Source organism: Halichondria panicea, chromosome 5 (assembly GCF_963675165.1).
Source record: "Halichondria panicea chromosome 5, odHalPani1.1, whole genome shotgun sequence".
Lineage (NCBI taxonomy): Eukaryota > Metazoa > Porifera > Demospongiae > Suberitida > Halichondriidae > Halichondria > Halichondria panicea.
In genome coordinates, this window is record NC_087381.1 from 5,750,911 (window position 1) to 5,771,216 (window position 20,306).

Genomic DNA, 20,306 nt, shown 5'->3' on the forward strand with positions numbered 1-20,306 from the left:
GCTCGGCCATTCCACGATGATCCCTATGCTCAATTTATTTTCCCCAAAAGCATCTTCAAACCAAGCTTCAGCACCAACTTGTACAACATCCACAACGGAAAGCGTTCACAATCTTTTTGGCAAGGACGACCATGAATGGTTTTATGTACACCAGGAAGCACTGTACCTGTCGCAACAATACTTCCATCTCTGCCTTTCATAAAAATCGTACTGACGGTATCAGTGTTAGAAATAGCTTGATTGGACAAGATTCCAGAAGGTGTTGCTTTGGTTGTAGTTTTAGTGGTTGATTTCTTCACAGTGGAAATAACAGCTTTGGATGTAGTAGATGAGGTGGTGTTGATTGGGTTTGTGTTTGTTGAGGTAACATTGAATGAGCTGGAATTTGTGTTGAGACTGGTTGTACTTGCCGAGGCTGCAGTGGCTGGGGTAGCAAATTGTTTTTTGGACAGGTCATCTGTAGTAATAATTAGAGAAACGAGGTGTACAGTTTGTCGTGCACACAAAGCAATCAGTTTTACATAATCAAATAATGGTATCTACATTACATTTACTTATAAAGCCTTACCATACAGAAAGTAGGAGCTGAAGGATGACAGGATTGCAGGGTGAGATTGAAGAAATTTTTCCCATCTGTGGTTCCCACACTTAAAACCTTTTTATCAACAAACATCATTGTAGCCATCTCACAACCAAGTGATTGCAGCAGATTGGCCTGTATAAGTGCACAAGGTAAATATAGCCACATGTTAGGGTTTAGTGTGTTGTCTACATTATAGGCATTATATCATTTATAAGCCCGCCTCATAGTAAAAGTAATTATTTCCTTAGCTCGCATAAATTGGACCTGTCGCAATATCATAATAATTATGTTCACAAAATTAATTTTAGGTGATAAAATACAATATTATATGTGCCGTCTACGTGCACATACAGTACTCACAACACCTACATCTCCCTGATGTCTCTTAGCAACCCGAACAATGAGCTGCCTCTTCTTTTCCGGCGTTAGTTCCTCCTCATCCTCCTCCTCATTGCTACCCTCAATATCGTTTGCTACTGCATTGTACTTACACACACACACACACGCGCACGCACGCACGCACACACGCACGCACGCACACACACACACACACACACACGCACGCACGCACGCACGCACGCACGCACACACACACACACACACACACACACACACACACACACACACACACACACACACACACACACACACACAACACACACACACACACACACACACACACACACACACACACACACACACACAACACACACGCACGCACGCACGCACGCACGCACGCACGCACGCACGCACGCACGCACGCACGCACGCACGCACGCACGCACGCACACACACACACACACACACACACACACACACACACACACACACACACACACACACACACACACACACACACACACACACACACACACACACACACACACACACACACACACACACACACACACACACACACACACACACACACACACACACACACACACACACACACACACACACACACACACACACACACACACACACACACACACACACACACACACACACACACACACACACACACACACACACACACACACACACACACACACACACACACACACACACACTAATTAATGATCCCAGACTAAATAATTGGACAAAGCTAAAGCCATCTCATGTGTAACCAATACCGACTGCATGTACATGTTACAAATACTATACTACCAATTAAAGTCCATATAATACTAAGGCAGCGTGTATACACATAACCAATATTGACTGCAATCAATGCTACTACCAAGTAGTAGCTACATGTGTCAGGCTACAGCCTAAGAGTAACCAATGCTTGACTACAATCAATACTGCTAGTCTTTACAGCAGGTGATGTGTACAGGGTGAACTGTGAAAACATCTGTACCTTAATTAGCTGCAAGGGCTGATAAAGAGAAGAGGGCATGCAACTCACTATTAGTTTAATGTGCGAGCAAAACTGCATTCAATTTATTTTATAGCTATCTGCACACGTACTTTACACAAAATCAGAAGTAGTTTGTACTTTTCCAGTAAATTCCACCGCCCATGCACTTACAGTTTTTGCTCGCAAGCTGTTGCATGCCCTCTTCTATTTATTAACCCTTTATAATAAACTATGTTGACTCTACGATCAATATACTGGTAATTTACTCAACTCTCACGCAAATGCTAGTAAAAAGGCAGAGGTAAAACGCAATTAACTGGTCATGTGACCAAAATTGCTGTCCAAAGCGCAATGCTTACTTGGCAATTTTTTAGGATCTTTTTTGGACATAAGCAGACGGTAAGAGATGTAGAGAGTATTTGTATAGCTAGAAATTAATTGTATATAGGGGCTAGACGAAGTTTAATTACAAATGCATGTATTTGATGACAGCTTGTTAGTGACAATGTACATTTTTGACGTATAGGTATCAGATATGGACCGCATACCTAAAAAGAAGTCTAAGGCATCCAAGGTAAAGCTACAAGCAAGCTCAAGACTCCTTAAAAAGTCGACATAACTGTTACAACTTATCCCGATTTTTAATTAAAGTAATCCTATACACAATTACTTTCTAGCTATACAAATACTCTCTACATCTCTAAGTGACTGCTTATGTTTAAAAAAGATCCTAAAACAGTATATGCCAAGAAAACATTGCGCTTTCTGCAATTTTGGTCACGTGACGTCAGCCTACAAGGTAACTAACCAGTTGACTATGATCAATACTGTTACTAAGCAACGTACATACAGACTAGCCGACTAGCAATGTGCACACAGTGACTAGCCTGACTATATCATACTGACTATAGAGCATATCGCATATAGCACGACCAGACTCAATTTTAGAGACTGCATGTATATCATCCTGATACCAATGTTGACAGGTCAATCTCACGTTTATAGTATTTAATGTCAAGCCAGTCTCAGTACAGCTTGTCGAGCATTCAGAGTATTCTGTCCACAACTGTGCATCCCTTCTTCAAATTTCCTCACAAGAAATTCTCTCTGGGATATTGTGATCACTGTTCGGGAAGTCATGATTCTACTGATCACTAGCACTACTCTCCACCTTGTACCAACCAGCTGCGTTGTCCAGTCCCCAGTACAGTGCAGTAGTACTACATGTAGTGCAGTGCAGTGCAAACCGTGTGCGTGTGGTATATCTTGAGTTCATAGGTCAAGTGATCTGACTATAACCAGCCTTGACTACATGCAGTGCCAATGCTGACCATAAGACTACTATTAACCAGTGCTGACCCATGCGAATGGGGTGAAAAATTTCCTGAAACTACATTGTGCAGTCTCCTTTATATTTACAGTCCTTCTATTTCCAGCCATAGCTTCAGGGTGTGTATAGAGTGACTGAGCCAGCTTACTGTGGCTCAATGTGTTGCTATTATCCCGTGGATGAAGTTTCAGGATTTGTGTTAACGCAAATCCTGAAACTACATTGTGCAGTCTCCTTTATATTTACAGTCCTTCTATTTCCAGCCATAGCTTCAGGGTGTGTATAGAGTGACTGAGCCAGCTTACTGTGGCTCAATGTGTTGCTATTATCCCGTGGATGAAGTTTCAGGATTTGTGTTAATGCAAATCCTGAAACTACATTGTGCAGTCTCCTTTATATTTACAGTCCTTCTATTTCCAGCCATAGCTTCAGGGTATGTATAGAGTGACTGAGCCAGCTTACTGTGGCTCAATGTGTTGCTGTTATCCTGTGGATGAAGTTTCAGGATTTGTGTTAATGCAAATCCTGAAACTACATTGTGCAGTCTCCTTTATATTTACAGTCCTTCTATATTTCTAGCCATAGCTTCAGGGTATGTATAGAGTGACTGAGCCAGCTTACTGTGGCTCAATGTGTTGCTGTTATCCCGTGGATGAAGTTTCAGGATTTGTGTTAACGCAAATCCTGAAACTACATTGTGCAGTCTCCTTTATATTTACAGTCCTTCTATTTCTAGCCATAGCTTCAGGGTATGTATAGAGTGACTGAGCCAGCTTACTGTGGCTCAATGTGTTGCTGTTATCCCGTGGATGAAGTTTCAGGATTTGTGTTAACGCAAATCCTGAAACTACATTGTGCAGTCTCCTTTATATTTACAGTCCTTCTATTTCCAGCCATAGCTTCAGGGTGTGTATAGAGTGACTGAGCCAGCTTACTGTGGCTCAATGTGTTGCTGTTATCCCGTGGATGAAGTTTCAGGATTTGTGTTAACGCAAATCCTGAAACTACATTGTGCAGTCTCCTTTATATTTACAGTCCTTCTATATTTCTAGCCATAGCTTCAGGGTATGTATAGAGTGACTGAGCCAGCTTACTGTGGCTCAATGTGTTGCTGTTATCCTGTGGATGAAGTTTCAGGATTTGTGTTGACACAAATCCTGAAATTATTTGTTGCTCAATGTTTTCTTGATATCCCGTATAGAGTCTAATTTAGACTACAGTGCAACAACCAAAGAGAGTAGATTTTTTTTATATTATTTTTTTCACATTTTGTGGCATATCTTCTGAAGTAAAAGTGATATGATCTATTTGAGTGCAGGTACTGAAATTTCAACTATTGGCGCTTCCATTGGACCACCACCTGTTACATCATATGACATCATCACTATGAAATGGCTGTCTGAAGATGTGTACCTCCGAAAATATGTTAGGAATAGAAGTAGCTTATTTGTTTGAGTTAAGATCTGAAATTTGTTGTGTATGTACCTGAGTATATTGCTCATCTTTTGAGCTTCAACAGAAGTCTGGGCTACTAGTAAGTTCTGAGAAATACTGCATTTTGTTGTTTTTTGGTGGCAAATATGTTAGGAATACAACTTTCGATTTTATGCTAGTTAAGGTCTGATTTTTGAGAAGGATGTACTACAATAGTGTAAAATTCCTTTGCACTAACTTACAGGAGCTAAACAAGTCTCTTCTTTGCTAGAGCGGTCCTTCTTGTCAAAAATGGTATAATTTTGCTCTGTTTTGCTACTTTTGCTGATGTATGCAATGATATTCATTGATTTGTGACATCACAAATCATCTTGTTGTTATTTGCTACATCCAAAGGTCATGTGATGTCTACCTGCAAATACACGGTTGGTGTTGGTCATTCTGTGTCACAGGGGCGTGGCAATTGAGCCTTCACGTAGCCAAATTAATCGCCCCAAAAGTCATAAAAAGCACTGTTTTTGACAAGATGGGCCGCTCTAGCAAAGAAGAGGCTAGCCTAACTCCTGTAAGTTAGTACAGATGAAAAGTACACTATTGTAGTACATACTGCTCAAAAATCAGACCTTAACTAATATAAAATCGAAAGTTGTATTCCTAACATATTTGCCACCAAAAAACAACAAAATGCAGTATTTCTCAGAACTTACTAGTAGCCCAGACTTCTGTTGAAGCTCAAAAGATGAGCAATATACTCAGGTACATGCACAACAAATTTCAGATCTTAACTCAAACAAATAAGCTACTTCTATTCCTAACATATTTTCGGAAGTACACATCTTCAGACAGCCATTTTATACTGATGATGTCATGTGATGTAACAGGTGGTGGTCCAATGGAAGCGCCAATAGTTTAACTTTAAGTACCTGCACTCAAATAGATCATATCACTTTTACTTTAGAAGATATGCCACAAAATGTAAAAAATGTGTACCAAAAAAAAAATCTACTCTCTTTGGTTGTTGCACTGTATCAGATAAAGTTTCAGGATTTGTGTTAACGCGAATCCTGAAACTACATCGTGCAGTCTCCTTTATATTTAACAGTCCTTCTGTTTCCAGCCATGCTTCAGGATATGTATAGAGTGACTGAACCAGCTTACTGTGGCTCAATATGTTACTGTTATCCCGTGGATGAAGTTTCAGGATTTGTGTTAACGCAAATCCTAAAACTACATCAGTGTGCAGTCTCCTTTAAACTTACAGCCCGCCTCTTTCCAGCTATAGCTTCAGGGTATGTATAGAGTGACTGATCCAGCTTACTATGGCTCAATATGTTGCTGTTATCCTGTGGATGAAGTTTCAGGATTTGTGTTAACGCAAATCCTGAAACTACATTGTGCAGTCTCCTTTATATTTACAGTCCTTCTATTTCTAGCCATAGCTTCAGGGTATGTATAGAGTGACTGAGCCAGCTTACTGTGGCTCAATGTGTTGCTGTTATCCGTGGATGAAGTCAGGATTTGTGTTAACGCAAATCCTAAAACTACATTGTGCAGTCTCTTTTATATTTACAAATGTTGTATTTCCAGCCATATAGCTTCAGGGTATAATTTTTTTTATGTATATAATTTAATAATAGTGAACTGAGCCAGCTTAATAAATAAATATACTATGGCTAATGTGTTCGGCTGTTAGAAATTGTTTTAACGAGGAAACGAGTTTTGAGCACATTAATGCATGCATGGAGTCAGTTTATTTCCATTGGCGAATTCCGCCCCTTTAAGTCGAGATTTTCTTAAACATAAGACACTGCTGCATCTTTGTATTGGAGCTTGTAAACGTTCATTATAAGAGAGATCATTGCCTGCAGGAGCATTTATAAATGATATTGTATAATTCTTGTATATATACCTCTGGGATGAGGTGATTCGTACAGATGGTCATGTGTTTGCCTGGTGAATCTGGCAAGGGATTGCAGTCTTCACTTAAAAAGTACATAAAGTTGTAAATCTCTGTTACCTGCATGTGCATGTAAAACACATTATATATATAGTGAGCTCACAAGAGGTTTGCAAAACTCAACAGGATACAATCCACACTGCTTCCTCAGCTGTTTCTCTGTCATGTCTATTCCCATTTCTTGTGCTGTAGCTATACCCAACTACTTTGATTTTCATCGCTGATGGAACGCAACATGGGCTGCCACAAATGAAAATCATCAAGTTGCGAGGTCACATGCATGAATCATCAGAATGCACAAACCTCAATGTCTTTTAAATGCTCTCGGATATGTTTCAGCGAGCACGGAAGAAAGCTGTACGCATGCATGTGCAAATTGAATCATAATTATGCGTCAATTATAATTATACTCAGCATGCAGCCGTGTATATAATTATAATAATCATGCCTTTCATTGATTGGAATATGCCTGTAGTCATCCATTATCCCTCTTATTGCCTTTGAGAGCTTCTGGCGCCTGGTAGTTCCAGACTGAGGCCCCCCTACCTCATATGGGTTACTTTTAAGGTACTGCAGTTCCTCATCCTTCAGTGTGATTTTAGGTGCCGCTATATCACTCTCTTCAAAGCCTGAAATGCATGGTCACGTATTATACATATAAAAGCATGGGGAGGCTTATAATATAGGCTTGTCTCTCTAGATCTATAACGTTACCCTGTAATACCTAATATAAATTATACCAGGATTGATTTCAGGTTTTTCATCGCTCTGTAATTGGGAGTCTGCAAGCACAAGGGTAAACATTTTTAAACTCTTATTAATAATATAGATTGTAGTTTTACTGAACACCTGAATTATAATTGGCATCTTCTACGGGCTGTAGCATGTTGTTGGCCTGAGCCTCTCTTTCCTTCTGCTGTAGAAGCTGTTCACACACAATAACTACCCCTTTGAAGTGTTTGTGACTGAAGAAAAATAATAAAATGAGCATAAACATAATAATGATTGTATACCGTATACCATTTGAAGTATTTGCGACAAAAGCCATGAGCGAATAGATTTTTGCGATGCCTGCAGTATATTTTGAAATGACTGACATGCATGGCATGCATGCATGCAGAGATAAGTATTGTGTACCTCAAACTTGAACGACAATTCCTTCACGATGCATTCTGCATACTGTATATATAATATGATAGTATAATATATAATTATACTCTTATAGAATTGTAGTTTAAGCAATTGTGTTATAATTTTATACTATACATATGGCATGCATGCATGCATGCATGCACTGAATGTGATCACTGCATGTATGGATAAAGGTATTGCATGGAAATGGAATTAAGTGGTGCATGCATGTGATCATAATTATATACATAGAAGCCTTAAAAAGTATTCAGCAATGCGTGACGTTGTGTCCACCAGAATTTTAATTTGGCATTCTTCAGTAAATCGCCAAATTAAAACACCCATAAAATTTTTGTTATACAGTTAGAAGGGGTTTGCATTTTGCAGGCAATGGCAATTCCAAATTATTGTTTTGTTGGCTGGTTACTGACAATCATAACAGAAGCCAACCAAAATACCCTTTCTACATTGTGGTTGCAGTGCTGCTTGGAGTGTAGCCTGCAAAGGTATAATACATGTATGGAAATCCACTGTACTTCGACCCTCGCCGCAAATCCTGTCCCTTACAGCATATTTGCTATAAGACAGCCTCGATTGAATCGCGGGGAAGAGTGGATGTTTTAGTTTGATTAATGTCAAGGGTTCTTCCTTTTCCAATCCCTCTTTATCTATGGTGACACTCTAATAACTGACCTTGCACACAAACACACCACATGCATGCAGTCAACACCATTCTTCTGTTTGGGTATGTCCTATATATAATTATTGTGTGACATGCAGATATAACATTATATGGCAATGTACCAGGTTGAGTATCCTTCTCCAATGTGTGATTTCTCCTATATCTCCTATGTCCTCTCTGTAGTGCACCAGTTCGTACGAAAATTCTCTGCATGCGCAACAAAAGCATAATAATACTTGCATCCTTTATATTATTATAGCTCAATGTTTTTTAGTTTGATTAATAATTATACTTACAATCACGGTATGCATGCACGGTGTATATATATACCTGAGGTTCTGATACATTGTATCGTATTGAACAGTGTATAGAGAGAATCGTAGAATGTTATCTCTTCCTTGTCAAAGTTCACATTCTAATACAGATATACATGTATATATATATATAGTCAGGCTGTTAAGATTTGCATAAAACTACAACTTACACACAGTATTATCCAGTGTGAGTTTTGAACAAGAACAGGAATAAGTAAGTAGGACAGCTTTCCCTCACCCTTGAATTGAATAATGATTACAGTCATGCCGTGTTTATACTATATTAATGCCCTATAACGTAAGAATAAGTACAAATACTAAGTCACCCGTATTCCCCTAGCTGGATGATTCTTTGGAATACTGCCGCCTCTTCTTTTTTTGGAAGGACCCCTTGCTGAGCTCCGTTTGGCAAGATGTGCACACAGGGTAGGGTAGAAGAAAGTTGAGGCAACATACACACTTGGAGTTGATTGATCCTAAAAAAAAGTCGTTTATATGATCGAGTGTACATGCATGTGGTCTATTAGTCAAATGCATGCATGCATGCAGCATGTACTAGTATAATATTATACATCATACCTCCTGGATCGACTTTTTGTTTGATTCCAGCAACACATTGAAGAAAAAGTTGATGATCTGCATAAAAATATACATGCATGCAGTCAAACGAAAAATAGTTTCCGTTTAACAGGAAAATTTGGAGAGCATTTTAATCGGGCAATTTGGTGAATTTTACAACATCACCAAATTAAAGTTTACTGGTGCATGCACGGACTCAACAACATTTTGCCACGCCTGAGACTATAATTATGTTATAATTACCACATCATTCAGTTCATCTCCTTCCGGAATTCTGTTGTAGTCACTTCCAGTTAGGTTGGTGTGATTCAGAACCATCATACTCAACTCTATATATTATATATATTTTATAAATAATACGATACATGTCTATTGTAGTGCATATGCATATGATTGCTATGGCACACATGCAGGTGGATGTGTTCTATATACCGCATCGTTGGACAGGGTTGATGATGTATCCACTTGCACAGTTGCTGTAATGCCAGATGATATGTTGCTCCTTTGGACATCAGGTATGTGCTGTGGTGGTATGATCTGGCCAGTGATATTTAAACCTGCATGCATGGACAGTATTATTATATACTTATAGTGTATAATTATACAGCTCGATCTATATAATTATATACATGCACATGCAGTTGAGAATTATATTATCATCACTTCATACTTACGAACATACGGAAGGTCAATGTCACTGTCACTGTCATTTTCTGAATCACTGCATTTGTCATGTTTCCTCAGTTTAGATCTTGGTAAGCAAAATAGTCGATGTTTCTGTAAGACACGTATCGGCAAAAGTAGCTGACATTCCAGGCATCGTCCTTCTAAGAGGGTAGATTCGTCAGGCTGAAACTGAGTCATAGAAATTATTTTTGCACAGTATTTCATTCTTACACTCTGATCATCGTTCTCATTCATTGTTGTGTTGTCAGGCATATACATTCCAATTCCAAGATCACGTCTGCATTATAATTACACAAAATGGACACATGCGCGTGCATACATGCAGCAGAGTCTATATAATTTATATACATCCCTTTACCTGCCATACATTGACTCGATATTGACTCATAAACGCGTGCCATGCACTGCGTCCATCAGAAATGTAACGGAGAGCGCGAAATTGCTAAAATCAATGTATGTATAGTAAAGCGCAATTTTCCGCCCGTATTTTGACCAATATAACGTGTATGGGGGAATCTTAAGGGAGGCCGAAAGTCCGATATAGGTACATGCAGTTAGTGGGTGACAGCTTGTTGCAGAAATTTGTACACTTGAATCGGGCGAGGTTACCAGATATTGAAATGTTTGTGAGAATCATAATGTATAGAAATTAAGCTTTAAGTTGCTTACCCTTCGACAATGTCTGTAGCTATCTCATGTCTCAGGTGAGCTGAGCTTGTGCCTTGTATGCAGCTTAGAGACTGCCTCATAATAATGCATGCCTTTGGCATACTATTAAAATTCTCATTATAAAATTATACACGCATGCTTCATCCTGCTATCTTACCTTGCACAAGTAAACTCCACAATCTCTAGAGTTGGTTTGCTTAGGGATATTCTAATATTATAATTGTGAACAATAATTATGACAGCTATATATAGTGCATGTATAATTATTATAATTATGCATGGTGTATAAATTGTTACCTTGGGAATTTGGATTCTCCACTTGCTTTCAGACTCCAGTTGTGGGCCTTGTGGCACTTGTTCGCCAAGGACAATCAAGTTGGCACACTCCACAAATGTCCTATAATAATAATAATATAATTAATATACGTAAAATGACCTCCTATATATTTATCATGACATTTATAGTATAATTAATTGGCAATATACACACTTGATAAAACTTACACAAATTAGTCAATTGGTTTCAGCAATGAGTGAGTGAAGCCATAACGTCTCACTTTATACTCCGTAAGAATAGGTTTTTGCAATGAGTCGTATACAGAGATTTTTTTGGCACCAAAGTCTAAAACCTACATATGAGAAAATTCAATCACTTTATTATGCAGTTGCTAATATACTCCCTCAGCATGTTCAAATAAACGTGTTTTATTATAACAATCACCTACTATTATAAGAATGAAATATGAGTCCTGCAGAACTGGTACAAGCACCATTCCATTGTCGAAAACCACAGGCTGTATACATGCATGCATGCATGTATTTATAGGCCGGTATATTATATATGTAGCACTCTACTCTAGTAACTTACATCTACATACTCCATCATTTGAACAACTATAGTGGTTTGTCTGAGTCAATCCATTGATATACAGTTGTATTTTTATTATAGGTGCAGCCCAAATTGGTTTCAACTGCAAGTATATATATATATAGGCCTATAGATTACGAATGTATATAGACCAGACCACACAATGACGTAACATCACAAAATTTATTGTCCACAGCCTCAGACATCTATATATAGTTGAGAGTGGATAATTTTCTCCTTAGCAATGCTAAACGAAAACTATCCATGAACCGATTCATAATTATATGCACTGCATAATATATACACATGTAATAAATGCAGTACTGCATTTTCTGCATTTCTCCATCTCCTTTTAGTTCTCATAATTATAGGAGCCCATAATTATATGCATGCATGCTTAATGTATACCATTCTCTCACAGTATACCTATTAGTATATTGCTAATTATGCTTGAAATTATGCTTGTTGTAACGACCCATGCAGCAGACATGCATGTATTAGATGTGCGACTATAATACCATTTTCCTTTCAGGCATCTTTGACAGCATGTGCAAGTACAAATCGACAACCTATTTGAAGCAAACGCAGTGCACTAATGAATGTGGAGCATCTTTTACAGACCTCCATGTTGATCCACTGGCCATTACACAGCTCACAAAAATGCTGATATGTAATACAGAATGATGACAGCTTGATCATCGTATCTACAAATTAAACCAATTATAAGTGCACATAATTATACCTTATAAGCTATAATTATACACACACCATTAAATTTATAAGTGCAACACCATGCACGAGCAATAATTACGCTATATATATATACCTGTAGATGACAGCAATAAGTCGTCAGCTTGTTCTTGTCGAGGTTGTAGCAGTGATTTGTTGACAGGTTCAGGTTTTGTAGGCTTTGCACAAACCTCCTGACTGTCTGAGTGAGCAGCTGCATAGTGGTAATTATATATAATGGCATTGTATAGTATAGAATTATGACTTTTGCTTGTTAATATAATTATATAGGTCTTGATTTATTGTGCCACAAATGAAAACAGTACGTTTTTGCAGTGAATAGGGGACAGAAAAAAAGACAGGGTATAGTGTACATGCATAATTATATCTACGGATTACTTACTTACGAGCATGCGTGCATGCATGCCCCGTATATAGACCTTTCAGTATGAGTGGTATATGCATTGTCACTGTGAATAATTATATGTGTTCTTTGTTCAACTGACCCATATTTCTATATATAGTGCTTGTACATATAAATTTTGCTTATAGTGACACCTTGCTTCTGTCGTTTGTTTTTTTCTGCTCTAGTTAACGATGAAATTGAGCTCACTGGCACCCATTCTTCAATCGTACTCCCTGCCTTCTCATACAGAACCTTATACTTGTGGATATTCGGCTTGGAGTCAAGTATTGAGCATTGGTAAGCTGTCTGCAGTGTTACACCTTTCCTTTTCACCTTGTTGCTGCTCTTGTTTTTAGCTGGTGCTTTCATCAAAACACAATCACCAATATTATAAGTAGAAGGTGGGTTCTTGCTGAGCTTCTTCTTCACCATCTGCTCATCCATCTTTTGGGATTTCAGTGCTGCTTTTTTTTCGAATTTCCTTTACAACTGCCAAATGCTCTTTTACAGCTGCATTAGAAACTGTAACATTACGAGGGTTGTCATCAGCCTGCAGTTCATAGCAGAAAGCAGTATAATGTTATAACTGATATCTGTAATATATACATAATAATATAGTCTCTGCTGCATGGTATCTCATAACGGTGAGAACATAATTATATAGACTTACTTCTGTCTCAAAGTCACCGTCACAATCAGAATCTGTGCTCAGCTGTGACATAGATGGTGCAGTATCAGCTACGTTGCATGGATTTAAGTTATAACGAGGAATTCTCCCAAAAAATACCTCAAATGGCGAAGTACCTGATAAAAATTCATATATATATATATAATTATGCATGCTTGAGTGCATGTATAAATACTGTACAATAATTACCCCGTTCGGGCGTGCGCAGCACACAGTATGCAGGGGTATAGGTAGGTGATTGGTGTGTGTATAGGTGTGTGGTGCATGTGCATGGACACAAAATGAGCCTATATAATTATAGACTCTTTCATGCATGGATTGGTATATGACACAGTCACTGTATTTGCATGCAGGTTAGTTATATAGTTGAAACTTGTATAGGCATCTTCGAAGGTGACAATCGTTGCTTTATAGTTTCACGATCGTTCACAATTCACGATCATTCCCCATAATTATAGTTTGCTATAGGAAGTTCTAGAAGCCCAAAGGGCTGGTTGTACTATCCCAAATGTAGTGAGGGTTCTACTATTAGCCCTGAGGACTTCTAAACCATGTGGAAACTTCCTAAACAGTGTCTATAAGCATTTTAGATCATAGCAACCATGAGTCTAGACTAATGTTCTTATCTAATCTTTGCTACATGATTGTCTAAGTTTGTCTAGTGAATTACATGATTGTCTAAGTAAGTACATAAGTTGGATATAACACTCCCTGACCTCTAACTAATCAGATTGCAGTATACAGTATATATAGCGGGTGCATGGGGTAAAATATTTGTAATTTTCATGGGCAATGCAAGCTGGCTTACACGAAATATGTTCACACGAAACATATACACTGCAAAAACACTTTTGTTATTGTGACACAGTTTGCTACCGGCACAAAATGTTATCTTGACAAAACGTTTGTCAATTTCCTGCAATTATTGTTATAACGACAAATCATAGTTTATTTAACTATTAATATAGTTTATCTAACTATTAATATTTGTTATTATAATGGTAGATTGTTATTTGAACACATGTGTTGTCATTTTGTCGAAGCGTTGTTGATCTCACATTTAGTGGAAGTTACCGTTCATTGTCAAATTAACATTAATGTGTGACAATAACAAATTATAAAGTTACAGCTAGAACTCTACTAAAAGATACGTGCAAGTTTGCATCACTGATTTCAACCTACTCAACCTATACTCGATTACCCTAGCTCGTAATAAATTGTCTACACTGAAACATCTCAGTTGCCCTGATGCTTATATCTTTGCATGCTCATGTTCAATTGTGTATGTAGCAATTGGAGACTTGTAACTGGGCATGGTAAGTTACAGTGGCAGTGAAGATGTCAGGAGCCTCCAGAGTCCTTCAGTGCAGTGCAGTGCAGGCAGCCTTCTCTCTAGCCTCCTTCACAAGGCCTGGCCTGAAGAGCGGCCTGGGATCGAGGCTACCTTCTCTCTAGCCTCTAACTCTAGCTAGTCTCGAGGCCAGATTCTGATAATAAGGAGAGTTTGGCCTCGAGACTATAATTATAAGCTGGAACTATATAGGTGTGGCATGAGGGGGCGTTCAGGAATAGGGCGAGGCCTCAAACATACTTAGCACAGGTGCTTGCAGCTGCACCAGACTGCAGCTGCTCATGCAGCTTTATACCATCACTGACTGCATGCCTGTACCCCTGGCCCTGGGCTACCATGTTCCATGTACACCAGCTAGGATCTAGGAGTCAAGAGTCACCTGCATCTGCAGCTTGAAAGAAAAGACAATTGCAAGTTAGTCAGTGCTCATTGCTAAACTCAACTTATTGCCCAATACTCTCTTTCAGATTTTCTTAAAGAGTAGATAGTACCACCATCTCAAAGAAAAAAGTTAAGTTCCATTGCATGCTGTTGGCGCATGGCATGTACATGATCTCTGAATTCACAGTTTACAAATCACTGCTATACCGTATCGGCGTATAACTCCACCATGTACCAGCTTCAAAGAAAAAGAATTTAAGTTATGTTGCTCATTGCTAAATAAATGTGTTTACGTGTTTCTTCCAGCTGCAGATTTTACCGTACCTCGGCCCCACAATGTGTACCAGCTAGGAGTCTACTCTTAACCACCTTCATCGACTTCAAAGAAACGACTTGCAAGTTATGTCAGATTCCATAAAACTATATAGCTAGCTAGAGGGCAACTGTCCCTGGTTTCGACCTTCATCTGTAGCATACTGATTTACGAGTTTGTGTCTTCATGTGTCAGTTACACTGGTTTCGACTGGTCAACTTCGTCCATGGGGTGATAGCTAGCATACTGATTTACGAGTTTGTGTGTATGTGTCCTCACGTGTCAGTTACACTGGTTTCGACTGGTCAACTTCGTCCATGGGGTGATAGCTAGCATTGTAATTTACCAGTTTGTGTGTATGTGTCCTCATGCGTCAGTTACACTGGTTTCGACTGGTCAACTTCGTCCATGGGGGCATACTGATTTACGAGTTTGTGTGTATGTGTCCTCATGCGTCAGTTACACTGGTTTCGACTGGTCAACTTCGTCCATGGGGTGATAGCTAGCATACTGATTTACGAGTTTGTGTGTATGAGTCCTCATGTGTCAGTTACACTGGTTTTGACTGGTCAACTTCGTCCATGGGGTGATAGCTAGCATACTGATTTACGAGTTTGTGTGTATGTGTCCTCACGTGTCAGTTACACTGGTTTCGACTGGTAAACTTAGTCCATGGGGTGATAGCTAGCATTGTAATTTACCAGTTTGTGTGTATGTGTCCTCATGCGTCAGTTACACTGGTTTCGACTGGTCAACTTCGTCCATGGGGTGATAGCTAGCATTGTAATTTACCAGTTTGTGTGTATGTGTCCTCATGCGTCAGTTACACTGGTTTAATTCGACTGGTCAACTTCGTCCATGGGGTGATAGCTAGCATACTGATTTACCAGTTTGTGTGTATGTGTCCTCATGTGTCAGTTACACTGGTTTCGACTGGTCAACTTCGTCCATGGGGTGATAGCTAGCATACTGATTTACGATTTTGTGCAACTTCGTTCATGGGGTGATAGCTAGCATTGTAATTTACCAGTTTGTGTGTATGTGTCCTCATGCGTCAGTTACACTGGTTTCGACTGGTCAACTTCGTCCATGGGGTGATAGCTAGCATACTGATTTACGAGTTTGTGTGTATGTGTCAGTTACACTGGTTTCGACTGGTCAACTTCGTCCATGGGGTGATAGCTAGCATACTGATTTACGATTTTGTGTGTATGTGTCCTCACGTGTCAGTTACACTGGTTTCGACTGGTCAACTTTGTCCATGGGGTGATAGCTATAGCATACTGATTTACGAGTTTGTGTGTATATGTGTCCTCACGTGTCAGTTACACTGGTCAACTTCGTCCATGGGGGTGATAGCTTATACTATTTACATTTTGCACTACATATGTGTTGGTAACTATAGTGACTTCAATCTTTTGTTCTGTAGGGGCTTATTGTGACGAAAATGATCTGAGGGATGTAGCGTTCATGAAACCAAACGAAACGCCTGTAGTTCACTGTACTGGAATTTCAAGAAACGCTAAGTGATGAACACTAAAAACAATTTACTGACAGAAGAAATGTATTGTGCTGCATGTCATGTGATCCAGTGATCTTATTCTATCATAAACTCATTGTTCTAATACTGTTTGACCTTCTGCATGTGCGTACGTGCGCGAGAAAACAACTAATTAAATGACAAAGGTATAGTGTTAATTTAACAAAGAAATTCACTTTATAGCAGTGTTAATTCAGCATTCACTTTGCTATTTTGACATAGAAGTACAATAAATTGGTGAAATTCAGATGACATAATACTTTGTTGTTTTGACATAATTTCTTTGCTTGAATGACAAAACATTGTAGGTTGTTTTACCTTTGTCATTCTAACAAATACTATTCTGTCATGTGAGATTCATCACCGGGACAAACTTTTGTTTGTTAAATTAACAAAAGTGTTTTTGCACTGTAGGCGTGGCTTACCGTAACACATGCAATGAAGTTAATTATACTCACGAAAATCACCGTTTTACAGTTAAACGAATTTTTTACCCGGGCCCACGAAATTACCTGCTATATAGGGTATATGCATGCATGGCAAACATGATCTAATTACATTACGGTAAAACAGTGCACGGGGTGAATGCTCTATGAGCATCTTGTCTATTATGATTTTTATGCATGGACACAGACCTATGGACTTGTGAAAACCAGTGTTGTAGATTATCTGGTAGACAGGGAGATACTCCACCCAGTTGTATTCAACTTCCTCACTGCACTCCGTCCTCATTTTGAGCAAATCAAATTTCATTTTGTCTCGAAGGGTGCGATGTGATCTTTCATCCTGTGCATGTGCATGAAAGCCAATAATATAATATTACAATCATACTGAGTCAGAAGAAGAACCGAATTATATATATGCATCTCTCAAAAAAGGATGTATAATAATACAAGTGCATGCATGCATGCAGATGCATAATGTGTATTAATATAATACCTTCCCCTGAGACTGAGGGTGTCGCACACTACTATGCACCATCTTCACTTGTAGAAGTTTAGCCACCCTTTCTACTGCCCCCATAAACTCGGAACCCCTATCACTCTGAATGACAGACGGTGTGCCAAAGTCAGAGAAAATATGGAGTAACTGCTCGGACACAACAGCGGTGTCTTTCGAATACAGTGGGCGAAGTAACAAATAGCGTGAGCACACATCGATACATGATAAAATCCACTGGTACTCCTTGCCATCAACGGTGCATGATCGGTGCATCTATCATGCTCATCAAATCGATCTGAACTCTCTCCCATACTGTCAAAGATGTAACTGGTTTGAGAGGAGCTTTGTTATCAAATTTAGTTTTGGCGGCCTGATTACTTAAACAATTGTTTATGTAGTCTTGAATGTCTCTTTCAGTCACCTTGCAAAAAACATTTGCAATTCTCTTTCTGAGCTTTCGTGCGCCATCTCCTTTTGAGCGGTCGAAAAAGAACCTGATGCAATCAGACTTCTCTTGATTCTTTAGCACGATTACTTTCTGTTGGTTTAAAAAGTCATTGAAAATGATCCTTTTTTCGGAGATAGATGTGAGAGGATTCTCTACTGTAGTTACCTCTAGATGTTTTCGGTATGTATACAGATAGTAGTAAGCTGTCTTGGCTATACTATTTCTCTCCTTCATTGGTATGTATGTCCCGTCAATTAAAGACATCAAAGTCTTATAAACGTTCTCGGGAAGAGAAGATATACAGTCAGGTCTCTTCTTTCCAAACCTTGTTTCCTATAATTATTATTACATTACTTCATTATACAGCCTGTATAATTATATCTGAATTGTATTGACGTGTACATGTATATGTGTACTGTATATAGGTACTCTAATTATAGTTGCATATATACAATGATGCATGTGCATGCATGCATGTATATATACGTGTATGTATAGCTCACAGTTGTTAGGGCATCTGGATTTTCAGTACTCCCCAGTTTTAGATCTGGTACATCGAGCTGTGGGCCAACTTCAGATTTATAAATCTATAAAATCCGGTATAATTATAATGACTCTACGACTATATCTCTGCAGATATCAAATATAGCTGCAATACTGTGAATTGTATTCCCTGTAGCTCACAGTTGTTAGGGCATCTGGATTTTCAGTACTCTCCAGTTGTAGATCTGGTACATCGAGCTGTGGGCCAGCTTCAGATTCAGAAATCTATAAAATCGGGTATTACATTAATTAATCACTCCATGCATATCTCAGCAGATATTATATAATAGCTGCAAGACTGATTATCTAATTGAGTGCTGAAGTTTACTATATTGACTAAATCAATGTGCATGGCCACTTACATGGTCCTCCTCATCAGCATTGACAGCAGGCTGACAGCTCACATTGGCCATCTGTAATGGGCTGACATGCAGCTCTTCAAGACTCAGTGGTACTGCTTAGGGGGTTAAGACTGGCAGCAATACAATGTAGAGCAAGTCAACTGGAGTCTGAGTGTTTGAAATTATGCCACAATTAATTGCTGTGTGCAGAGATACAAAAGAAAGGGGATTGGAAACGACCGCCCACGCCCTATGTAAAAGGACTGACATCCGGTGAAGCACTCCGTGTAATTATTGCGCTCGCAAATAATTACATGGAGGACTGCGCTACGGTTTTGTATCCCTGGTTTCTAGCTCTCCTATCCACTAGAGATCACTCAGGGCCTGGGAGATACTTGAGAGAAGTAAGCTTATACCACTGACAAGCTCTAAGTCCGTTGTCTTTACTCTGCTTCCAATTTTTTTGAGTTTAGCTTGAATTACTCTATGTCAACTTTTCTCTGTCCCTCCTGTGAAGTCAAAACAGCAAAGGACATTGCTTGACTTGGTTATTATGTATCTAAGTGCTACATAGAATGGCTTTATGCTATAAATAAGCTGTACTGTTCATAAACGTTTGCAGTATAGTCCTTTAAACTGCTTTAGTATACTTTTAGACACACCACGGGCCTGTCCCTCCTACGACTTCATAGTAAAGGCTATTTCTTCTTGCATAGCATTTATTTGTCTAGTAATAGTGGCTGCGTTGCTTAGTCGACTTTTTAGAGCTAAATTCTCTTTACTTTTTAGAAAAATCAACATTAAAAATGATCAATTTCACTGTTTCTATGTACAGCACATTGTAGAGCAGTCAAGACAGGTAATGAGCATGCTGACTATAAATATAATCCTTTGTAGTTTTAGCCACGCCCTATAACGCGGAATGCTTCACGCAAAAATTTCGTAAAAATTTCGTTTCCAATCCCCTTTCTTTTGTATCTCTGCTGTGTGTGGCTAGTGGTGAATGTGACGTTACACCAACATGCAC

At 38.9% G+C, this 20,306-nt stretch overlaps 1 protein-coding gene and 2 long non-coding RNA genes across 12 annotated transcripts; 1 reads left to right on the forward strand and 2 right to left on the reverse strand.

Moving 5' to 3' along the window:
• Positions 1-109: 109 nt before the first annotated feature.
• On the reverse strand, positions 110-1,282 carry LOC135336694 (uncharacterized). Its single transcript, XR_010394904.1, has 3 exons — positions 953-1,282; positions 569-715; positions 110-457 (listed from the first exon to the last, which is right to left on the reverse strand). It is a non-coding gene; the product is annotated as an uncharacterized LOC135336694 (long non-coding RNA).
• A 5,045-nt stretch (positions 1,283-6,327) lies between these two features.
• Positions 6,328-20,260, reverse strand: LOC135335713 (KRAB-A domain-containing protein 2-like). Of its 10 annotated transcripts, XM_064531264.1 has the most exons (35): positions 19,301-20,260; positions 19,080-19,163; positions 18,899-18,982; positions 17,945-18,728; positions 17,641-17,791; positions 13,403-13,536; positions 12,885-13,282; positions 12,424-12,540; positions 12,219-12,301; positions 12,116-12,166; positions 11,598-11,700; positions 11,455-11,523; positions 11,234-11,358; positions 11,027-11,126; positions 10,887-10,937; positions 10,730-10,831; positions 10,271-10,337; positions 10,048-10,222; positions 9,806-9,930; positions 9,617-9,702; positions 9,374-9,430; positions 9,121-9,270; positions 8,965-9,033; positions 8,811-8,895; positions 8,603-8,687; positions 8,492-8,550; positions 7,805-7,846; positions 7,688-7,738; positions 7,517-7,632; positions 7,408-7,449; positions 7,116-7,296; positions 6,971-7,022; positions 6,771-6,907; positions 6,620-6,727; positions 6,328-6,572 (listed from the first exon to the last, which is right to left on the reverse strand). In XM_064531264.1, exons 4-7 carry the CDS (start codon positions 18,218-18,220, stop codon positions 13,169-13,171), a joined length of 675 nt encoding a protein of 224 aa, XP_064387334.1. In that variant the 5' UTR covers positions 18,221-18,728; positions 18,899-18,982; positions 19,080-19,163; positions 19,301-20,260; the 3' UTR covers positions 6,328-6,572; positions 6,620-6,727; positions 6,771-6,907; positions 6,971-7,022; positions 7,116-7,296; positions 7,408-7,449; positions 7,517-7,632; positions 7,688-7,738; positions 7,805-7,846; positions 8,492-8,550; positions 8,603-8,687; positions 8,811-8,895; positions 8,965-9,033; positions 9,121-9,270; positions 9,374-9,430; positions 9,617-9,702; positions 9,806-9,930; positions 10,048-10,222; positions 10,271-10,337; positions 10,730-10,831; positions 10,887-10,937; positions 11,027-11,126; positions 11,234-11,358; positions 11,455-11,523; positions 11,598-11,700; positions 12,116-12,166; positions 12,219-12,301; positions 12,424-12,540; positions 12,885-13,168. The 10 variants fall into 10 exon arrangements, with proteins under 10 accessions (XP_064387334.1, XP_064387335.1, XP_064387329.1 ...); XM_064531265.1 differs by lacking the exons at positions 11,455-11,523; positions 11,598-11,700; XM_064531259.1 differs by lacking the exons at positions 13,403-13,536; positions 17,641-17,791; positions 17,945-18,728; ... (1 more) ...; positions 19,080-19,163; positions 19,301-20,260 and having other exon boundaries at positions 10,048-10,200; positions 12,885-13,169.
• LOC135335716 (uncharacterized) lies at positions 14,959-17,081 on the forward strand. Its single transcript, XR_010394590.1, has 3 exons — positions 14,959-15,185; positions 15,239-15,281; positions 15,340-17,081. It is a non-coding gene; the product is annotated as an uncharacterized LOC135335716 (long non-coding RNA).
• Positions 20,261-20,306: the final 46 nt, after the last annotated feature.

Coding starts and splice junctions, on each gene's coding strand:
- LOC135335713 (XM_064531259.1), bottom strand. CDS start 13,164: ATGGTGAAGAAGAAGCTCAGCAAGAACCCACCTTCTACTTATAATATT. Junction 12,302..12,423: donor CTTATTGCTGTCATCTACAG/GTATATATATAT, acceptor TTTAATTTGTAG/ATACGATGATCAAGCTGTCA. Junction 11,701..12,115: donor AGATGCCTGAAAGGAAAATG/GTATTATAGTCG, acceptor ATATACTTGCAG/TTGAAACCAATTTGGGCTGC.